At 36.4% G+C, this 22,864-nt stretch overlaps 1 protein-coding gene and 1 non-coding gene across 5 annotated transcripts in view; one reads left to right on the top strand and one right to left on the bottom strand.

Annotated features, from left to right (window-relative positions):
• The window catches only part of LOC119552922 (serine/threonine-protein kinase NLK), a 75,491-nt gene that overhangs the window by 8,286 nt on the left and 44,341 nt on the right, over nucleotides 1–22,864 (bottom strand). For all 4 annotated transcript variants that reach the window (XR_005219744.1, XM_037862863.1, XM_037862861.1 and 1 more), the window contains one exon: nucleotides 5,424–5,553. Coding sequence is in view for 3 of the 4 variants with exons in the window: in XM_037862863.1 (XP_037718791.1) it covers nucleotides 5,424–5,553 (130 nt within the window). In the remaining variant the exon portion in view is untranslated. The remainder of the gene's footprint in view (nucleotides 1–5,423; nucleotides 5,554–22,864) is intronic.
• On the top strand, nucleotides 17,790–17,862 carry Trnaa-agc. The gene has a single exon. It is a non-coding gene; the product is annotated as a tRNA-Ala (tRNA).

Below are 22,864 nucleotides of genomic sequence, written 5' to 3'. Positions count from 1 at the left end.
TTGAGATACACTTACTGAGAGATACTTTACTGTTTAGGGATTTTTAAATGTACCAAGGCCACGAATTATAAGTTGGTAAAGGTTGGTTTTAAATCTTTTCCCAATTTCTAATGATATACAATTTTTAAATCTTCAGTACCTTTATATTAACGCCTGATTAAAATGGCTATATCATCTGAAATGTTTCTTTAGTCACATATATATGTATGTCAATGGTTTCTTATTAATTCATTATCTCAATCATAAGTAGTTTTTTTTAAAATGATATATTAAATCACATAATACCTATATAATATATGATATGATTTATATTATATCTTGTTTTTAATTGCATTATCAAGTTACTCTACTGAATGTATTAATAATTTCTCATTTCTGGCAATCTATATACTTGTTACCTATAATCTCAAATTTTTTAAGACCCCACATAATTAGCTGTTCGTTTGTGTTCATTATTCAGCATACATATGGTTTATGGATATTGCAAACTCATCATGACCGAATCTCTTCTCTATCCAATTAGTTTTCTGGTTAGGGTATAAAGCAAGCAATATACTAAGGGAAAAAAAACCGAATTTCAAGTGTTTCTGAATGGTTTTCGTAGTTTCTTTTTCGGTCAACTTCATTTACTGCACTTCACCTCGCTGCACTGCACTTCACTTAACTTCACAGCGCAGGCGCGTAATTTTCCGACGCGGCCGGGATGTTATTGTTATTACCCGGGCTGGTTTATTTTTTTGGGGTCTCGGGTCTCACGTGCAGCGCGGCTTGCAGCTAATTAACATTTTGGCTTGGGCTTGCAATCAGAAACCAAATTTATGCATTGTGCACCGCCGAAGGCAGCTTCAAGTGTCCTTGAAGTGTTGTATGAAAATGCGCGGAGGATTGGTGGAGTACAGGGGGAATTAGCGAGCTAACCAACTTAGTAATAAAAAAAGAAACCACCAGCTAACTGGGTTGAATTCTTAGACACGAAGGCAAAGAAAAATATTAATTTTATAATTTTTCGTTGTTATTCAACTGTACAAAAAGAAACTCAAATTGAATGTTATTTAATACATCATATTCCTTACTAACAAATATCATTATAATATATTTAATCCATTTATAAAACTCTAATTTTTCTGTTTTTAAATAAAAAATGCTGGTCTTCTTAATAAAGAAAATGAAGAAAAATGTCTTGTTTCTTAACAATTTTAGTTACAATATTCCTGTGTATATCTTAAAAATTCTAGTCAAATAAAGCGACATAGAAACAAGTGAAACTTGTGTTAAACTTGCAACCAGCAGCTGTGGCAAGTTGTTGTTTAACCCACCTCAAAGCCCACACCACACCGCACAACACCTCCTCCCACCCCCTTTAACCCACTGAGCGCCAGCTCTTGTCTACAACTTCCTCCTGGGCTCCTCAGTTTTCAGCTTCCAGCGAATTTTCCCCCAGCCCCATGTGGCTGCTGTGAAAACAAAAGCAAAAGTGTCACCGCTTCGACTTCACAAGTATTTTCATTCCAAGCTGAGGGACAAATTTCTAGCTAAAAGATTGTCAAGCAGCAGCTGTCAACACATATTTGCGGGCTAATTAAATGAGTGGGGGCTGTCGAGGGGCCGAACTCCACCGAAATTGACTATTACAACTCGAAGAGCTGGCTGCAAATAAAGAAAAAAACCTTGAGAAGCAACAACATAAATTTCCTTTGATTACTCTTCGCTAGTTAAAGCTTACAAGAAACTTTTTAAGCAACTTGGTTTTTTGTTGGGTCATTTCCTGCTAGATATGTATCTCAGAAGTTAAGGGACGGGGAGACAAGATGATACCAACCAGTTTTATAATATCAAATTTCGTTAAACGAATTTGGGTGAAAATTATATAATGATTTTCAGTATTTGTCCTTAAAGAAAATTTCAATTTATATATATTTATTTTAAATCTTAGAAATAAATACTTTATATTTGTAGTGTTGATGATGTTACATTTTTAATTTCTTTTAATTATATAAATCCGTTCACATCAGAGTTACTTATGAAATTTAATAAAAATACTTAATTTTTTCTTCCTTTTTATTTTTTAAAAATGGTGCTCCAAATATTTCATTTGTTAAAATATTAGCTCAAGAGCTTTTTCTTCTAAATCCAACATATTTCTTTCATACTATCGGGGAAAATCGAAACAGAAATGACATTTCAATGGCAAAAAGCAATGAGTGGCAAAAGCAATGCGAATAATAACAAAATTTGCATGCAATTGATGCTGCCAGCGCGTCAAACTCAATCATTTTGGGCGAGAAAAAGGGAGCGAAATTCCCCATAGAGGAGTATTTTGGTTGGGGAAAATGGGGGTACGTTGGCTGCCACCTTCGAGTCTGCGTAGAAAATGAGGAAATACTCCTGCCTCGCTCGAGTTGCATGTGAGAAATGCTTTTGAAATGTGCGCCACGTACGTTGCAATAAGAAATAAAATTCAACAAAACGAAAACCCAACAGCAAATCGTTTTTATTGAAATTTTTTTCGGTTTGCAATTGAAATGGGCAACGGATAATGGGGCGCAAACATTTTGCAGCAATTTGTGCTAAACTGCAATGCATAAAGCATGAGTGGAGTCATTTGTGGATGTGGAAAGCTATTGAAAAGCGGTCTATCATTCAAGAGTTTGATGGATTAAAAGGGTCAAAAGGTTGGCAGGAAGATATTTTATTATAGTATTGGCTATTATGATTGCTCTAAGTCATACAAACTATTAGAGTTTTATCCTGCCCAAGAATAACTATAACAATAATATAATTTAAAGAATCCAGCTCTTAAACCCTTCCATTTTGTATCAATTAATTTCTGATTTGATTTTTCCATTTAAAAGCGACAAAGTAATTTGCCTGTACATTTTCCAATCAGTCAATCAATGTTGACCTCAAAATAACATGCCGAAAAATCAATTTGAAAATGAATACCTGACCGTTCTCGCCTCATTGAACTTACTTTCGAATGGAGGTCTTTCATTGATTGAGTTATAAATAGTTGGGCCGTTCAGTGCATATGAAAACCGTATGTAGAACCCAATTTGCAATGAATTGCAAGGCAGACACGTGCCAAGCCCAGTGTTTTTCCGATCCCCCCGACTCACTCCACTTGTCAACAAACTTGTCTGGGGTTCCAATACCCCCGACTCCTTCTAGTTTTATGATCCCTCTCTTTCTAGCTAACCGTTTGGAGTTGATTGCACTTGTTTGCCATTCTCTGAACGATGTCTGTCATGTAGGAAATGAAACAGGAAACACAGGCAGATGCAAAACCATGTGGAGAAAAAGTATACAAAATGTATTCTTTTCAGAAAAATATAACCTAGTTTTTATAGGAAAGCTTGGAAATATATATATGAAAATTAAATTACCTAAGCATATTAAATTAAAATGGGATGTTATCAATATAGATGTGCAGCTTTTGTACGCTGTGTGTGTGCCGACAGAGGCTGAGCAGATTAATGTCCTATGCCGACTTAATGGTACGCTGTAGACCACTGATTTAAAGATAAAAGACATAAATTTTAATTTGTTAAAGCATGTGTTGTTATATTTGTAATAATTTAGAAACCATGAACCACAAATTTCAAGGTAGTACCCGTATTTTTTCTCAGTACCTCCATACATATATCTCCAGCGTTGACAACAAAGTCGCGCCTTCGTTGTGCTTCTTTTATTTCCCCCTCCTGCGATTCATCCACCCACCTTTAGCAATTTATGCATATTAATAGAAAATTTGCATATTGGGCAAGGTGTTACAGCAAACGCTGTTGTTGTTGCCGACATATGGAATCGAGATTGGAGAACGGCAAGGGGGATGGATATATGTTGCTGTCTGCTCTATAACGCCCACTTCTGCTATACCTCTTCATTATTGCATTACGAAATTCACACGCAGCCAAGCGCGAGTAAAAAAAATCACAAAAGGAAATCATGTAGGCTGTTGGAAATGATGATGATAGATATATGTATAAATATATATTGGCCATCTCATCCAACATTAGATTCCCAGACAGCCCACGGCCTATTTGCTGTCTAATGAAGTTGAACCAATCCGAAAACGATTAAGCAAATAAAAAATATTAGAGGGGAGAGACCATGACATTTAAGAGTGCAGCGAATCTCGTATGAGACAGTTCCTCTCGATATAAACAAGTACACCTCTAATAACAGCATAAACGTCTTACAATAACCTCTTCTCTGACTTTTAACTTTGAATGCAAATGTCAAATATACCAAATATGGACCATAACAAAAGGTTCTAGAAAAAAGGCCACTCGAATCTTTCAAAAGCCATGAGCACGTGCAGCGCAATAGCAATGAATATGTAAATAAATTATAACCGCTGACAATTCAGAGGGAATATATTTATAGAAAATGTCCCATAATATCGCAAAAAAAACATTTGACCCTCAACAATTGCTCATATATATATTATTTTTGTCTCTATTTGTATGTATGCTAATATTTTTTTAGCCAAAATTTCAGCATGCATTTATGCATTTATTGCCATCGCCTCTGGCTGTTTAAAACTGCCACAAAATGTTGGACAATTCACAAATTTTTTCAGCTCGGGCACAAATTTGTTTGTCATAAATTTTCTGCATTTATTTAATGTTGACAGAGCGTGGGTCACATCGATCATAAATAAAGTAAATTATTTAGTAAGCGAATGCATTTTGCAAAACTTTAAGTAAAATAAACAATTTTCTTAAAGTTATACTACTTTATTTCACCCTTTAATGAGCTCCTATCACTTTTATGCAATATTTCATTTTATAATTACTTTTTCGCAAGCCTTGTGATTTATTGTAGTCACAGAATCACTACCACTACAAACTGAACCCAAGCTTAACCCTTTAAGAAGAACTGTTTAAATTCAATAAATTAACGTGGCATATCAAACATTTAATTAATGACAATAATATCAGCGAACAATAATTCCACTTGAGCAGAGAACAACGGACATTAAATGGAGGGCATAAAAAAAGGGAAATGTGGAATATTTTCCTCGAAAAGGATATATTTTCCAGAGCCTTTCAGCCCAAAAACTCCACCCTCGGCAATCTCTGTCCTGTGTCGCAGTTGTAAATATTATGAAAAAGAGCCCGGGACTAAAGTGGAAAATATAATTGTTAATAAATTCAGTGCAACATACAAAAAAAAAAGGGAGAATAAGCTGAAGGCAGTCGGACAGCCACGGCGTATACGTGATATTTTACGCACAAAGATATAAAGGATAAATAGCCAGCGTATATAAAGACCCACTGCAGTGACAATAATCAAAGTGGCGTGTATGTAAATATTTTAATTAAATTTTTATGTCATCAGTGAAACGCGAAGTTTCCGATGAAGATAGTTCAGTTAAATGTAAAAAGTAAAAAAGAGATTAAACAGGAATTTCCACTTACGTTCTCATGCTTGAAGAAGCAGAGCATTTTCAGCTCGCGAAAAACGCGTTTCGATGAGACCAACGATTGGAACACATTGGGCAGCTTCTTCAGGGCCACGCGTCGTCCATCCCGAGGATCTGTGACAGCCCTGGAAATTAAAAATAATATTGGTTAAAAATCTTAAATTCATAATACATTGAAATTATAAGGGTAATTTACATAACCGCTTTCATTGAAATATTTTCTTAACATTTAAGTACCTATTATAAAGTTTAATCTTAATGGAATTAATTTCCCTAGGCCATGGTTTTTTTTTTTGAGCATCCCGTTAAGAAAATTCCTGTGTTTTTCAACCCAGCCAAAGTTAATCTTCAACTTCTTGTTCGCCGCTCAAGTGTCGCATTATAAACAGACCTCAATGGCAAAATTCTTTCCCCCTTGGCATGAATGTCACTTTATACTCTCCGGCCAGACAAAGCACAGTCAAAATCAGACAGACTGGGGAAAGCAAACAAACATTCGATGGAGTTTAAAAGTTCGTTCAACTTTTTGCCTTGACAATGCCAGAGTTATTTTTCTTTTGTTTTTCCAACCCCCTCTGTCTGTCATCAGGAAAAATCGCTTTTCTATTCGGGCCTACAAAATGGCGCCTAGAAGTAGGCAAATGTGTATTGTCTCGCAATTGATAAACAACCACAGCGACGACATGGACACAAAATTAGCAATACGAAAATTTCAGAAAAAAAGGTCAAACAACAGACATGTGGGCTTTTGGTTGGGTGGAAAAATTGAGGAGAATGATTCAGGTTAAGGGGGTGGTGTGTTTCGAACACCGACGACACAGAGGCGTCGGGCCGGCTTATGGAGAACTTTTATGATGCCATTGGCCGTGGCTGGGTGTTAGTCAGCGTCCTGTCCTGTCTGGGGCCAAGTCCTTGTCGTTCGCCTGCCCGACTCCCTCCGAAGTATTCTACACAGCTAAAAATTCGAGGTTTATATATAGAAAACTACTTATCAAATGTATAAATTTTAATTTTTTTAACTTCTAAGTCTCTTTTAAAAGATTATCATAAAAATATAGAACATATAAATAGAACGTTTTAATGCATTTTTCGTAAAAATTATATGGATAACATTGAATTCATGTGAACAAAATAGGTTTACCAAATTTTCTAACTCTCATAAATATAAACAATTAAATAACGTAAAGTTCACACAAGAAGTTGTAACTATTTTGGTTTCATTAAGTGATTACAAAATTTTCAATTCCTTTTTTAGTGGTTTCTAAGATTGATTTTTGGAAGATCCCAAGTCCAATTCTATAAAATGTCACCTATTAAAAAACCTTATATTTTATATAATTATTATTCTTTGTGTTCTTATTTTTCGGCAATTTTTCTTACTTTTGCCAACTCTCAGCGTTGCCCTGTCTGTGGTGAAAAATATTTTTGTATAGTCCTTGCTCTCAATAGCCAAAAACTGCGCAGCATCTTTTACATCTCCGGTTACCAAAATTTCCTTTTTTTTCTGTTCTGCTCTTAGCCTGGCTGTTTTGAAATCTGCTTGGGCTGCGTGATAAGTTAAGGGCCGTAAATCTTGTAGCCCTGTTAGTTCGGCCGACGACATTTAAGCGTACAAAATTATGGCAAATTGCTGCAGATTGAATTGGTTTTGTGTGAGAGCATTGCTCCATTGCTTTTTCCTCTGGCTTTCTTTCTGTCCCTGTGTTAGTGTTTCTTATTGGATGAGTCAGCATCCAATTTGAGTGTAGCATACATTAGGGCGCTTTCCTTGCAGGCAGCAAGCGATTTGCATGTCTGAGTTGTGAAAACGAATAAAATCGTCTAGGCACAATGTGGGAAGTGTTAATGATAATGAGGAACGAAACGATTATGCTAAAATGCAAAACAACAAACGGAAAAAAGGCAGACAAATGGCAGAAACTGGGTAAAGCAATAATCTGATATTATAGTTGTGTATATAGTAATGTCTAAGTTCAAATATACAACTAAGAAAAGAAAACTGTTAATAACCCAACCAATTTGTGGTGACATTTTTCATTATCATAGTAAGGTTTATAAGAATCCCAAATAGTTTTCCATAAGAACTATATATAAGAAAACTTGGTTCCAAGGTCTTACTTGACTCATCCCACTCAAAAAAGATTCCAACCCATTAATATTTGATGGTCATCTATCAAAGTCGCCGGCGCAAAGGAATCTCAAAATCAAGAATTCACTTTGTTTGCCATGAATTGGGTTAAAATCAAACATTGTTTACAGCCAGCACAGTGGGACCACATAAAACGAACCGATAAGACCACATACATGGACAAATAAGGTGAATGATGTGGAATGATAAAAGGCGGCAGACAGAGAGGGCAAGAGTCGTGGAGAAAGAGAGCGCATGATGATGATGGATGACAAAATGCAGGCACGTCTGTTGTGGAAGGGAGATGGTCTATGTTTGTCCATACCCCTCTGACCTTCGCATTTGATTGGACCCTCCCACAAAATTCGCCCCCCATCTCCCAACTCATTTTTCCTTAACATCATTGCTGCAATTTCTGATGTTGTTTCATTTCTTTTTCCCTCCTTTCAATGTCAGTTAATGGGAAATCATTTATCATGTGCGTGTCTCTCTAAGAGAATAAAGAAAAAGAAGGACCAGTTGGAAAATGAGTCTTAAAGCAGGCCACAATGGCAGTAGATATATATGTTCGGAGCGAAACAAAAAGTGCCAGAACTAAATGATAATTACCCAAGACAACAAAGCGCCCAGAGATCAATAATTTATCATCTCTGACCCCGAGGTCTGTCCTTCAATTTGTGCTGGTCTCCACTCAACTTGAAAATTTGTTATAGTTTCCCCCATCTGATTGATCGAAACCCATCTTCAATTGTCTTGCTTCATTCCAGGTGTGTGTGTGTGTCTGGGCATTTCGTGTTCAAGTGCTCGAAATCGAATAAGAAAAGGGTTTATGGATTGGGGAAAAAGAGGAACTAAGGGGTGGTAAACTTCAAATTGCCATTTCGATGTTGGCAAAGTTTTGTCGCATTCTTATTTTATTTTTGCCATCATCCCTTTTACATTTTTTGCTCATCCAGCAAACAAATTCAAATATCCTTTCGATTGACTATTGGCCAGTTGAATATTTGCTATAAGAAACTCATTTTGAGTAAGGTATAATATGCTTTTTTCATTAGGATTTTTAACCTTGAATATTTTATAATATTTACTTTCTTTTTGTAATACTTATATAAATAATATAAAGTATTTCACCTTAAATTGGGTTTTAAAGGGTATTTCGTATTCGATTGTCTACCATATCTAATCCCATTGCAAATTCCTTTCGGATGCTTTAAGCAGCTTAAGCTGAAAAATAACTTTTCAATGACTTTTCGAGTTCGGACCTCGCCTGCGGGCCACATCTGCCTCAACTTTACATTATTATTTCATTCCTTTTCCATTTTTTGCATTCCTTGTATTTTATACACACACTCTTCCCATCGTATTACACAAAATGATGTTTTGGACCCTTTTTTAGAGGCCAGGAGCATCAACAGTATCGCAGCAGCCGTCGCCCTCATCTGCTTGCATAATTTCATTTTTGATTTCTTCTGACACTTTGCACATGCTTTTTGAATAACTCATCACCTTGTGCACTCATCATCAAACATTCTTGGCTCAGCCACACCCCCTTCGAACGCCCCGAACCGCCCCTTATCGCCCCCCTTCTTAAAAGCTGATCCATCCAAGTGAGCATTTGTTGCCTTTGGGCCTTTTACTTCCTGCTGCCGCTGTCGTCGTCGCCGTCGTCTGACGGCCTTTTTCTCCATCTACCAGATCCACCCGTTCATTGAACCCTCAGTATTCTGGATCTCACTCTACTCGATTACTTTAAACCTTTTTTAAGCAACTTTATTCAAGGGGTAACAGAACTGTCACTTAGCATTGGGAATCATGAAAATAATGTGATTATGTACCTATTCTGTTAATTTAATAATATATTATTATAGATATGTTACCAAATACAAGATTTCAGCACCATTACCATAATATTTTCATTGGAATTAAATGTTTGAATGTCATAAATCTAGTATTTGTCATAGTCCTATTTATATTCATAGTATGTTTTCTAAATCTTTAACCATTGAAATTTCCATACAATTTGAGAGTCAAAAGTACAATATTATTTGTCATAGGTCTTTTTTAAATGCATCCATATGTTTTCTAAATTTTAAGCCATTAAAAATTCCATGAACACTGCCCGCTCACATTTCGCCATTGAAGTCCTCAATTACTAATTGCAGTTTTGCTATAATTATAGACCCATTATACGATATTTGCCACATGTGGCAGCTGTTGGGCTGTTGGGGGTGGCACTTCGCATGGGGGGCTGCGTGTAAATTACTAATTTCTGTTGTTGTCCTGACATCGCTTTGATTGTCTCTGTCACTCCGCTGCGGCGGGTCAGTCTGTCTGTCTATCCGTCTCCCTCTGTCTTCCTGCTCTTTGTTTGCTCAGTGATGTGCTGAGCCATCCAAATGTTTTGTTTGTGCTGATGTTGGCATTTCGCAATGTCCATTATTTTGGTCAGCCACCGGCGGAGAATAGAGTAGTGCAAACCCATGCGGGTGCACACTGTACAGGTGGCGAGAATGTGGGAAATCTCGATTAAATAATACATGTCCCAGTGGTTGTGGTTGAAACCTCAAGCTATTATCTCTGTTCTTTCGCCATTTTGGGTATTTTAGGTTGTTTGAATATGCTTTATAACTCGTTTGAGGCTTAAGTTCTAGAAAAAGATTTACTGAAAAATCGTCTTTCAGTTCAAAATCACTATCGAAAGGTTACATACTTACGAAGTATAAAAAAGATCTGACTTTTTAGAAGCATTGGTATTTTTCAGTATACTATCAATTTTTTAAAATTAGGGATTTGGTTATTATCAGACCATTAAGAATTCTATATTATTTGTTTTTTAAGGGAATACTAACATTTTTAGTTCTGGTGCTTTAGCTATCAAAATTATTTGGGTTTCTTCTTTCTTCTTCTATAAAAATTTAACTGCACCACGAATCATTTATCTAGTGCCACCTGTACCACATACGTAGATGCGTCATGTTTGGGCCAAGTTTTCCCCCGACGCCACCGACAGCAACTAATTCGCATGTTTCAACCATTTCACACTGTTATAATTATGGCAATGTATGCCAATACCAGCAGGGAATTCTAACGTCCAACCGCATTTCTCTCTCTTTCACTCTTCTGTATCGCTATCTCTTTCACTCTCTGTTTGTGTGTGTGTGAATACGCAACATTAATTGCCACATTTTCGCAATTGTTAATTGACTAATAACTTTGGGGTTTTTGCCCTAGGGGATGGGTGGAAAATACGGGGAAAAACCGGAAGATATTTTTGGGGTAAAAGCCAAAACAATTAGGCTTAATTGAATTTGATTATATAAATAAAATAACGAATATTCAGATACTAGAATGGCTTTAAAAACTCAATTTGAAACTAGCTGTGTGTATGTTGTGTGTGCAAATATCTATGGAAAAGCTGGTAAAACCCAATCTCCGCTTTTCCGCCCAATCTCCTGTCTCTTTCTCGCCCCACTTCCTGTCTCCCTTGCCACCCCCTTCTTTCTCCCACTTTCTCCGCCCATTTTGTCGTCGTCTGCTTCAATTTATGCGCGTAATCAATTTTACAAATGGCCTGCAGGCAAAGGCAGGTGGTAGGCGTGGCATTTTCCGGGCGGAGAGCGAGAGAGAGATAGAGAGAGAGAGAAATAAATTTATGCAATTTAGAATTTTCCGAGGGTGGGGGGTTGGAAAGTCTACTAGTATGTGCAGTCAATGACTTTTACAGCCGAACGAAGCTAAAATCAATTAAAATCCATTTTGATTGCATACTTCACACAAATCCAATCCTGCCACTATAATTTTCTCCTTCAAAGAACACCAAAAAAAGGGAGTTTCGCCCTTAAGTATACTATGAAAAATGTGGACACATTAAAAATGTTCTCAAGGCAAAAGCAAAACAATAGAGTCATTGTCAATGTCGTTAGCTCGACTGCTTGAATTTTCTTTGTTGTTGCCTTCGAGTTCTTGGCCATATTTCACTTTAATGCCAAAGAAACTGCTGCTGCTGCTCAGACTTTTGGGGCGGAATGAAAAATGACAACGGCCCAACAACAGAGCGCCAAATTGCCAAAGACATTAAATGAAATATTTACGTACACAGTATATTCCGAAAGTTAGGCGGAGGCCCTGTCATAATTTTATAATTTTCTGTGTAATTGTTTTGGGGAAAAGTGAAAATGTTTGACATGAATTTATGCCTCAATTTTTGACAGTCTAACAAATAGGACCATGATTTTAACCCAATTGATGGGCAAATTAGAAATCTTGATACTTATTTATTACTTATCCGGGTTTTGTTTTTCATTTTTAAGAATACTTCCTTCTTGATATTAAAAATTGCTTACCTAAAAAGAGAAGAAAAAATGTTTTGAAATTAGTTAGAGTTTTGGAGCCATCAGTTTTTATAACAAATCTTATTGTTCCTAAGAAAAATGTATTCCCTTCTTTGAAAATTATCATAATAATAATATTAAAACTGATTTTCCTTGGAATAAATTAATTGTTACCAAGAGTTTCCTTATATTCAGAGGTCACGGCAATGTCGCCGAATGCCAGAAAAGCAAAACCCAAACTTGTCGCAACCAATTATGTAAAAATCTGTTGGAAATTTAAATTTAATGTTGCCTTTGCCATCGAGTGGAGGCGGAGCTCCTCTCTCCAGCCGGATTGATTATGGCACTTTCTCCTGCCACAGTTTTTGCAGCTTCTGACGCAAATGCGCCTCAGCATATGCAACGAGTGTTTTATGTAATGGAAAATTACCAATGTGCCAGAGACAAACAAAAAGCGAACCAAATCGGCGCCAGATAGAAGAAACAAGTTTGTGGCCCATGCATTTGACACATGCCAATAGGAGGGGCAAAAAACGGAAAAACTTTGCTCGCCACCCTCGGGTGGGTGGATACAGAAATAATGTTGATGACGATGCTGATGATGAGGATGATGTGCCCTTGAATCATCAGCAGCCGAAATGTTCAACGCGTGCGTGTGGGCGCCCAGCCAAAAATCGTTTCATTTCATTTCGTTACGTTACGTTTTTGTGGGGATTTGTACGCAAACAATGGAGCGATGGGGCTCTGGTCCTGAAATGCCCAAAAATAGCCAAAGGATCCAGAGGCAAAACAGTGGGCTCACGTTACCGAAGCACCCAGCTGCCACGCCCACAACTCCTCTATATTTGGGTTGATTAGGCTGCAAATGGGTAACAATGGGTGGATGTTATATCACAAGATATAGAATTCGGCGAGGGTACTCGGGATATCGAACAATATTTTAATATGGTTCATCAGATTTCATAAAATGTATTATTTTTTAATTAGCTGCTATACCATTAAAAGTTTATCTATTCGTTCCTAACTTGGTATTATGATGGTGGTTCTTTGGAATTTAAAGTTTCTAAACCATTTGCATTTTGTATTTTTAAACAAGCCTTATAAACATTACTTATAAGTTTATCTATTTAATCCTCTTTGTGTTGCATTAATTTCTCATTTCTTAAGAATTTGCCAACTAAAATTGCTTCTAGGGTAATTCCCTTGTCCAGTCATCATTCAGACTTAATGGAATCCCTTTTTCTTTTGTTGTCGCTTCATACTTAAGACCGTCATCAGCATTTCTCATGGATTTTCCGCCTCCTCCCGAGTAATTTTGCATGCTCGAGCGATTTCTTGTTGTGCTTCGCATGTTTAATTTAGCCTGACTCCTCTTTCCCATTCCAATTTCTTTTTTATTTCTTCCTAATAACCCACAATCCTCAGTTTCCCGGCTCTTTAAACACTTGCCTGGGGCCAGGGCCAAAAAGGATAGTCGTCCTGCGAGCACTTAAACCTTCCGACTGGGCTTAGGATTGTGCTCCAATGAAGGCTGACCGCCAGTGGGGGTCTTTGGGTTACTCTTAAATTAATTATGCTCTTAATTGTCTAATTATTACACAGCAGCGAACAGAAAAGGGTCCGATGAGGAGGGGGATGGAAAAACAGTGGAAATAGTTTGCCTAGGGAATTCATATTGTTCATTTAACTGGCCGCCAGAATGAGGGATATACATAGTTTTCTAGCTTTCCGGTATAAAAAGGGTTGGCATTATATTTTTGAAATTTTCTAGTAGTTCCCCTCAACTCCTCCCCTTCTATTTTACTTCCACAAATATCTAAATAATGTAAGCCTCCAACCTCATAAATTTTAAACCCTCCCAAATCCTCTTTGAGAAAATCATTTAGGATATTATCATTTTTGGGTTATTTATATTTCACACCTGGCTGAGCTTTTAAGCCAATTCATTTGCGCTTTCTATCTTTAAACCTCTTTTTTCGTTTTATTTTATTTTTCTTTTCAGAAGCACGCATGAAAGTTGGCCAAAAGATTTTGCAAACAAAAGTTCAAGGTGATGCCGCTTATTCTCTTTATGCTCGGCAGGGAAATGTATGAATTTTCCAAGACCACCGCCCGCTCATTAAAAAGGGTGCAAAATGTAATAAAAGATGCAAAAAGGAAAAATGTGCAAGAATAATAGAAAAAATTCTTGTGGCGTCTGTGAATAATTTGTTAAAATTAAGCCCAGCCCAAGGGCGTGGCGAACACTCTCTAATGATATATACCGTTGCAACAGTGGGTGGTTTTTGCAAAAAATAAAAAAGGGGTGGGGAATGAGCCTTGCCGTGGGTGACATAAAAATATTATAAATGTAAATGGCGAACGTCGTCGTCTCTGTCGTCGAGCACATTTCTCATGTGAGCGAAGGAAAACAAAGGACTCTCGGCCAGGTTGGGGGAGTTGGAAATGTGTGTTTTGTAGTTACTCCAAGGCTGGTAGACAAAGCGTCGTCGTGCCATGAAAAATGCCAAGTAAGGGAGCACTTGGATTATGCAAAACGCGTATAAGGAGATTACCAACTTTAGTTACTGACATTAAAGTGGTTCTTTAATTTAAAAAATGTTTATGCAAAATAAGTAATTATTAATTGAAATAGTAAAGCACTCAAAACATTTCTTTATGCATTCTTACAATCCCAACTCGATTATAAAATGTACTTGCTATCATAATTTCCATGAATGGGACAAGGATTTATGTAAAAAATCGTTGTCATATAAATTTCCATTTATAAAACACATATGCCCATTAAAACCAACATTTCATACCCTATCAAAACAGGGCACAAATTCAATATTCCCTTTACCATTTTTCCTACCTTTCATAAAAAAGGAGGAAAAATATGTAGCCGACTTTTTCGCGTCCTTTTGTATAAGCTTGTGTGGGTGTATGCGTGCGTTTTGAGAGTGTGTGCGTTTCAGGTGGAGCGTGTGCCATAAGCATGACAAGCTGTCATTGTTTTTTGTGCCACGTCCTTGTTTTTTCGCCCCTCTCCCGATCCCTTTGCTAGCCCCATTTTGATCCTACCTCTCATGACTTTATTCCTCTCAACAAGTTGCTCATACGCCACGTTGTACTAATAAGTTAATAGCACCTCTTGCGCGTCCCTTATTCCTACCCTCACTTTCTCTACTCACTTGACAAATTGGAAAAAAGCCCCGAAATAAAATAGGATTTTGTACGTGTCAGAGAAAGTTATAACAATGGGCAAAGAAGGTTCAAGTGAGTAACAAAATATATTGCATGAAATTGCTGAAGTCATGGAAAGTAAAATGGGGTGGTTGGAAAATCGAGGCCAAGAAGGCTGGTAATAATCTAAAGATTTTCCAGAGCCGGCAACCGACAGCTCAAGGTCCCGAGTTCTTTTGTTAGGGCGGCCCTCTCCCTCAGCATCCTTTGCCCTAATCCAACCCTATCATTGATGGGCGATGCTCTAATAAATTTCAATACTCGATGGACAAACAATGCCACAACGATTTGAATGAAGTTGCCACTTTATCGTGAGGCATATACTAGCACACATATATTATATAGCCATTGCATAGGCATTATCGTAACAGAAACCATAAGGACCTTCGGGCCTGAAAGGCTGTTCGCCGTTGATAAGCCACGTTACGATTTATCCTTTATCTTTTGGCTTGAGGTAGGTCTTACGTAACTCGTTACAGCATAGCACTCGCTCTTCTCTCTCGCCTTTGTATCTTTTATCAATAATTTATGAAACGCTTTTCATATTTATGACAGACACGCGCGCAAATGTGAATATTTATAACGAAAAGGATGTCTTAAATCAACGTGCCTGGCTTTAATCCACTTACTCTTTGCATAAGCTTTGATTAATATAATTCTACCATTTATCAAGGTCCAATGGCAATATAAGCTGTAATTTTATTGTAAGTTTAACACGCAAATAGCGCTGTTCTAATGGACAAATGGTTTCCATGGAATGGTAATTACTAGAGATTATACTGTCCTTGATTTCAAAAGAGTAAGCAATGTACAATCAACAAGATAGAAGATCAATAGATTCAATTGTTCAAAGTAAATTAAAATTAAATGATTTATTTGAGTGACCGCATCCTTTGGTAATTTTGATTTATAAGAAAAGATATACTACGCAATAAAACCAATTACTTTTTTTCCCCGCCACCTTTTCCTTTCCCCTGAAACGCGTTTCCTGTAAACTGACCTGTTTTTCTGACCATTTCACTCACCCTCTTAACCCCTAACTGACCTTATTACACATATTTGTTAGGCTAAAAATATATACATATTTTTTCTCTCGCTTCTCATTGCTACTGATGACATTTATTCTGGCACGCGATGTCAATTAGCATTCCCAGTTGAAATATGGCTGATAGTCGGAAAACAAAGTAGGAAAAATGCCGGTTGATAATCCGCGGAGTCGTGTGAACTCATAGAGTAGGAATTTTGTGAAACATGTGAGAAATATTTCCCATTTACTTTTGCATTTTCTAGTGTTGCACCACCACAACACCACCTGCATGACATGTCCAAAACATAAAAAAAAAAGTCGGAAAATTTACGCGCCCAGTAATTGACAAAGGCTTGTGGGTTGTGTGCAAATGGCGAAACTTTCGGTTGGGCGCCAGTTGGGACTACTGTGCGTATGTGTAATTTGAGCCAGAAAGGCGACACAGGAAAATGGGGAACAGGAGCGATAGACCACAAATCTTAAATGTCAAACGACTTGAGTGACATTTGTATTGATTAGTAAATGCGATTAATCATGACTTTTGTGTATGCGGTGTGCTGGGTGTAGCATGTGGCATACGAGGCAACCAAATTGTATTACACAAGATAAATCCCCCAGTGAAATTCCTTTAATTCGGCCACATCTGTTGTTGCCTTAATCAAGCAAATGTTTTCATCAAAAACCGCAATACGACAATTTGCCTTCGGGTTATTAAATTACAGTGAGCATTCGCAAGAATAAACATATAAAACGAACTACTCTTTCAATAAATTTCTCATAACCACATTTCCTTATATTGAGTGCGAACTGTAAAATTAGCCTCCTGTTGTTCTGTATTTTTTTTCCCAGTATCGTCTTGATTAGCACTCGATAATGACGTCACAGTGACCCATATAAAGACGAAAGACTAAAAAGTTTCATTCCAATATTGAAAGTAAATGTCCAACAGCTGCTGCAAATAGTTAACTTACACATAACAGCTGCAGACGTTAAGAAGGAGAAAAGTGGAGAGAGAGAGAGAGAGAGCGAGATAGTCAGATAAGAAACGAAAGAGATAGGAATACAAGGAGAAAAAGAGACGGAAGCAACAAAAACACGTTCGACACGTTCAGCGAAACTGAAACTAAACAAGTTGTGACCCAAATTCGCTCAACAAATATTATAATAGGCCCTCACTCATCTTCAAAGCCATTTCACTCCATCTCTTTTCTTTCTCATATTTTTCCGGCTCTTGCTTCTTACCCAATTAGCCTGTAATAGAGCACTTTCCAAATGACGCAATAAATTTGCTTTTCTTTTTGGGTAATTAATTAGCTAATCATAAATGTGGGAGAAGGCTTTAGCATAGCTAATCAATTCAAGTAAGTAGAGCGCGATAAAATAGATATAGAGGGGTAAAAGAGATAGGAAGGGGTTAAAAAGAACATATAGATAAGAATATTTCAAAGTGTCAAGTTCAAAAGCTTTTGTACAATGCTTCCTCAGCTGACTGAGCATTTCCAACTTATTTATAGATAAGCCGCGACGTAAAGCTTACAAAACTACGAAATTAAATCAAAAGCAACTGTCCGATCGGTGCAACAACAACTTCTTGTACACACTATAGTTTCCGTTTGCTTGGCATTTGGTTTAGCACGCGTACCGTTGTATGGGGATGTAGCTCAGATGGTAGAGCGCTCGCTTAGCATGTGAGAGGTACGGGGATCGATGCCCCGCATCTCCAGTTGAATATTCTTTTTTTCATTTTTATTTTTTACATCTTTTTATATTTTTAATTTTTTTGGCTATTTTATTTCTTAGTAGTTTGTTAATTCTATGCTATATTAGTTCGACGAACCGTTTTAATCAATATATACATTTTTATTAAGTACCATTCGATTTATATTATCATACAAATATACTCATTGTATTATCAATAACTTTGAAAATCAATCATGTTATGCAAATTATGCTTCTGATAATACCATGTGCTGGAATTATAAATATGTCAAGTCCTTTAATTTATAATCAATTTGTTCATTCGCCCCAATAAACATATTTACTGAGACAATTTAATATAAATTAACCAACTTCTATCAGTGTTATTAAAGTAAAGTCCTACATTTCTGTATAAAATTTAAAATCGTTGTGATTTTTACGTGAAATGAAGAAAACCGCATTTCATTTGAGAGTTCTCAGTTTCCCCAGCACTTGAGTCAAGGACAAAAGGCCTTAAAATGGACGCACTGCAGCATTAAAAACAAGATGGGGAAAAAAGAATAAAATAAAAATTGAACGGAAAAAAATGTTGAGATAAAAAGCAGTGAAAAAAGCAACGGAAAGAGAGAAATCACGAATGCGTCATAAAAACTTTGCACATCAATGCGCAGCGTGGAAAAGGGCGGTGGCGGGGGGCGTGGCAGGCGGATAGGGGCCATCAGCAGCCACTTTTGAGCCAAGTATCTAGCCAACAAAGTCCTGGGCAAAAAAACGCGATGATATACAGTGGCGGCAAACATAATAGCATTTGGAAACTAAATCTTTCAATGTCATCATCATAGAAATTAACATTTTTTAAAGTAATATAAAAAGATGACATAAAATTGAAATATAATACAAATTCCATTCATGTATTATCAAATTATAAGAACTTTTTTTTTGAATGATATAACGGATTAATTAATATAATGAATTACCTAAAATTTTGACCAAACCCATGTAAAATACTTATGTTTCAAACTATTCATATTTAAGAGCGGGTTTTTAAGAATGACTTAATATTTTTGAATGACTAAGTAAACTTTATATTGACATGCAAGATCATGAAAACATTTGCATATTTAATAACTTTCTGTAACCTATAATTTCGACCAAACCTGTATAAAGTACTTGGGTTATATAAATAAAAAAGAATTCTCTCCTGCTGTTTGGGCCAAGATGCGAGCGAAGGCACTTGAAAGACCAGCAAAAAGTGAGCAATACGAGGGGATGGGATGGGATGGGAGGTGGAGTGGAGTGGAGTGGGTAACTGGTAAGGGGTAACTGACCAAATGGTTTGGGTCAGGCAGGAGAACGTTTTTATTGCAATTTCTGGCTGGCAGGCTGGGCCGGATCGGGCCAGTCGCTATATGCGTGCTATATGGCCGGCAGCCTCATTTGTTGATGGATTAGTCAAAGAGCAGCCACAGGGGAAATGTGGGGGAAAAGGGAGTACTGGGAGGATTGGGAGGATGGGCTGAGCAGCAGGAGCATTTCCTCATTTGCCTGTGGCAATGCAATTTTACTGCTGCAGTTTTGCGGCTCCTGCAGTGCATTTCGGAGCCCCAACGAGCAGCCTGGCCACATTTTTGCTGCTCATTTTGGCATCATTAAAGCCTTCAGTTACGCCATTTTTTTCTCTCCTGCCTTTTTGTCTCCTTTTTCCTGGCACGCACAGCACAAAATTTTGATTGATGATTGAATGCAACAGCAGCAGCAGCAGCAGCAACAACGTCTGATGAGCAACAGCTGCTTAATGATTGAGCGAATGGCGAAAAGGAAGCCAACTTAAAATTGTTGTAAAACATCTTGGAAAACACTTTAAGCTCATTACATATGTACATATACACTCTGGTATATTTAAGTAATCAAATCTTAAGTAAGACTGGGTAAGACTGAGTCATGGCTTAAAACTTTTTTGGACAACGTGACTCAAGAACTAGGTCAGCTAAAATAAGAACACACAAAAATGGATTGAAACTTTTTGTTTAAGCTACACAGAAAGGTTTAAACTATAGCAATAATTGAAAAAAAAAAATTAAATAAAAGGGAAGATGACTCTATGAAAAGACACAGAATTATAGTAATATGAATATATAATCAAAATATAGATGTCAATTTGGCATGAGAACAAATGAAAATATTTTCATAGTTCAATGGGCACAAAAACATTACATTTTTTAAAAGCTTAAATTCGGGCTTTTGAAAAGAATAGCTAACGACTCATGATTACAATTTCTGCGTGCCCATTAAAGAATGAATTTTAACAAGGTCTTTATTTAAAATTTAATCTGAAAAAATTTATAACAATGCCAAATGCCTGGGGCTTAACAACCCACGCATTCATTTTCATACTTTTACATTTTTTAGGTATTTTATATTTTCGTCTATGCCGTTGGCATTGTTTTGATGTAATTCTTTTCCGAGAAAAATATTTTGGTTTTTATTTGCTGCAGGCGAATTTCATTGTTTAAGTCAGCATTTAACCTTAGGGCATTTGTATTTGTGGAGGCAGCACAAATATTTGATTTAAATATTGCAATGAATTTAATTTAGCTTACACTTAGCTATGCTGAAAATATAGTTTAAATTGTTTTAATTTGGCTATCATGGAATTTAAAAGTTGCACAAGATTTTTAAAACTACGGTTTCAGCCAATAGCTTTCGTTTTTTCTTTAAATATTTCCTAAAAGTCCTTTGGCACAATTCACCTTATGTCTTTAAACTGAATTTCCCTAAGGGCAATTATCCTTTCTGACATTTATCGCTGACTTTAATTACTTTTGGTTGCCGGGTTTAATGAGTATTTATTTAATTTTCTCTTTGGAATTTCCCTTTATTTGACATTTATATAATTTCAATGAATTTGTAATGCTCATATATAGCTCATATAGATCATTTTATATTTATTCACTTTTAAATAAATGCTTTCGGCCACGCCGTTTAAAACTGCAATGCTGCACTTTGCTTCTACCATTTATGTGGAAATTTTTGTGTAACTTTTCTTTCAGGTTTTTCTTTTAAAATTTTCGGCATTTTAACAGCCAAATTGTTGCCTTTTGTGGTTGTTGTTTGGCAATGCAACAAAATTTGGTAATCGGTTTAGGCTGAAAGCAATTTGGCAACTGCATTTTAAAGCGATTTAAATACTTAATTAAAACATCTTTGAGTTTGTGTGGGTTTTTCTTGGTTGGGAAAAAATCGGTATTAGCATATGTTTTGAGCAAACATTTGTCCGACAAATGTTTCTGATTTCTATTTAAAAAAAATAAATACATGGCTTGATTAATCACCCGATTTGGGCGTGTTATAACTCTGAGTCAGCTCAAGTTGCAGCTGGCGCAATATTACCGCATTTCTTTTGACCTTTTAAGCCAAACCTTTTCAGATTATAATAATATCAAAACTTATAAATTCTCTACGGAAATATTCATATTTAAAATCATGAATAAACTAAAAGACACCATCAGATTTTCCAGTATCCCATTTTAGTTTCTCACATAAATTGCAATTAAATCGACAGTCGAGTCAGGAATTCAGTTCCATCGTCTATGAGCTCATCGATGGCTCAATAATTTATCCGTAAATCAATAATGAAGAATGCAAAATAAGCTTGCTCTGTTATCGCTAACCGTTCAAGTGCCATCAATTTTGGCCAAATATTTTTGTTGGTTTAAGCTCTGCACAAAACAATGTGTTTGTTTAAAAAATGGACATCATAGGGACAGTCGAATATTTTCCCACACCACAAAAAAACTGGAAAATAATGTCACAACAAAATCAGCAAGAAAAAAATAGGAGGAAGCGCCGAGCGACAGACACAAAACATGTTTAAAAATGCATAAATTAAGCAGGGAGGGCGGCATTAAAAAAAAAAGAAAACAATGAAAAAGCGGCAGCAAAGCCAAATGCAAATCAGCATTGAGGCCAAAGCGAAAAAAGGAGGGCAGCCATGGGAGCTAGTGGGCGTGTTAATTACACGCACTGGGACACAGTGCTACCAAGAAGTTCTGCGACAATGGAAATATTCTGTCCTTAATTCTGGCTTAATTTTGAAATTAAGTAAGAGTAAAAGAAACCTAAAACTACAAAAGAATTATTGAAAAATGCTTTGATTTCTTTAAATATATTGGGGAATATTTTTATGCCTATATATATTTATATTTTTACATAAAAAAATGTATTCATTTCCAGGGTATGTAGTTAAACATTTATATTATGTAATTTAACACTTTTACAAAATTAAAAAAAAAATTTACCAATTATAATAACAAAATAATAGTCAATTCGCAATATTAAAAAAAAGAAACATGTATTTTACAAAGCATTTCAAGTGCATTAAAATTAATGCCTGTATAAAAACCAGTTTATATAATATTAATATTATTTATTCATATTATGTTATATAACATTTCCCAATCTTTTTAAAGAACTACCATAGTATATTTTACAAAACTGGCACAAATATTAAAAAAATATCTATATAGTTTAATTAAAAACCAATGTGCATTAGCATAAAAAAAATAGCACAAATCAACAAAGCCCTTAAAAATGTTATTGTTTTCTCGGGTATACAGTGCAAAAAAAACCAGGTGCGTAATTGGCGGTGTGTGTGTGAATTTGGAAATGCATTGGCAAGCGGAAATGTAAAGCAAAACACAAAATGCAAATGCAAAAGTCAGCGAGGCAAAAAAAAGATTAAACAAAACCCCGAACAGCTGATGATGACGATTCAAAAGGCAGCGCTGCTTTTGTGTGGTTTAATGACCTTGCCCAAGTTGCACCCCTCCCGCTCGCACCCATGGGAAAGAGGGGGCCTTTGGTATTTGCTCCCCTGCCAAGCTGACGCCATGTGGTCGCTAATGCGAGAGGGAGAGGGAAGGCGTGCGGGAAAGAGACAACGCGTTCGTGCCTAATTTTAATTTTATGCACACTTCGCACGCCTCATACTCCCATCCCCCTTCTTCACTTTTCATATAGCCCTCTCC

This window comes from Drosophila subpulchrella, chromosome 3L, assembly GCF_014743375.2.
Source record: "Drosophila subpulchrella strain 33 F10 #4 breed RU33 chromosome 3L, RU_Dsub_v1.1 Primary Assembly, whole genome shotgun sequence".
NCBI classification, from domain to species: domain Eukaryota; kingdom Metazoa; phylum Arthropoda; class Insecta; order Diptera; family Drosophilidae; genus Drosophila; species Drosophila subpulchrella.
The sequence above is the reverse complement of the archived record's forward strand: the minus strand, read 5'-3'. Positions and strand labels throughout refer to the sequence as shown.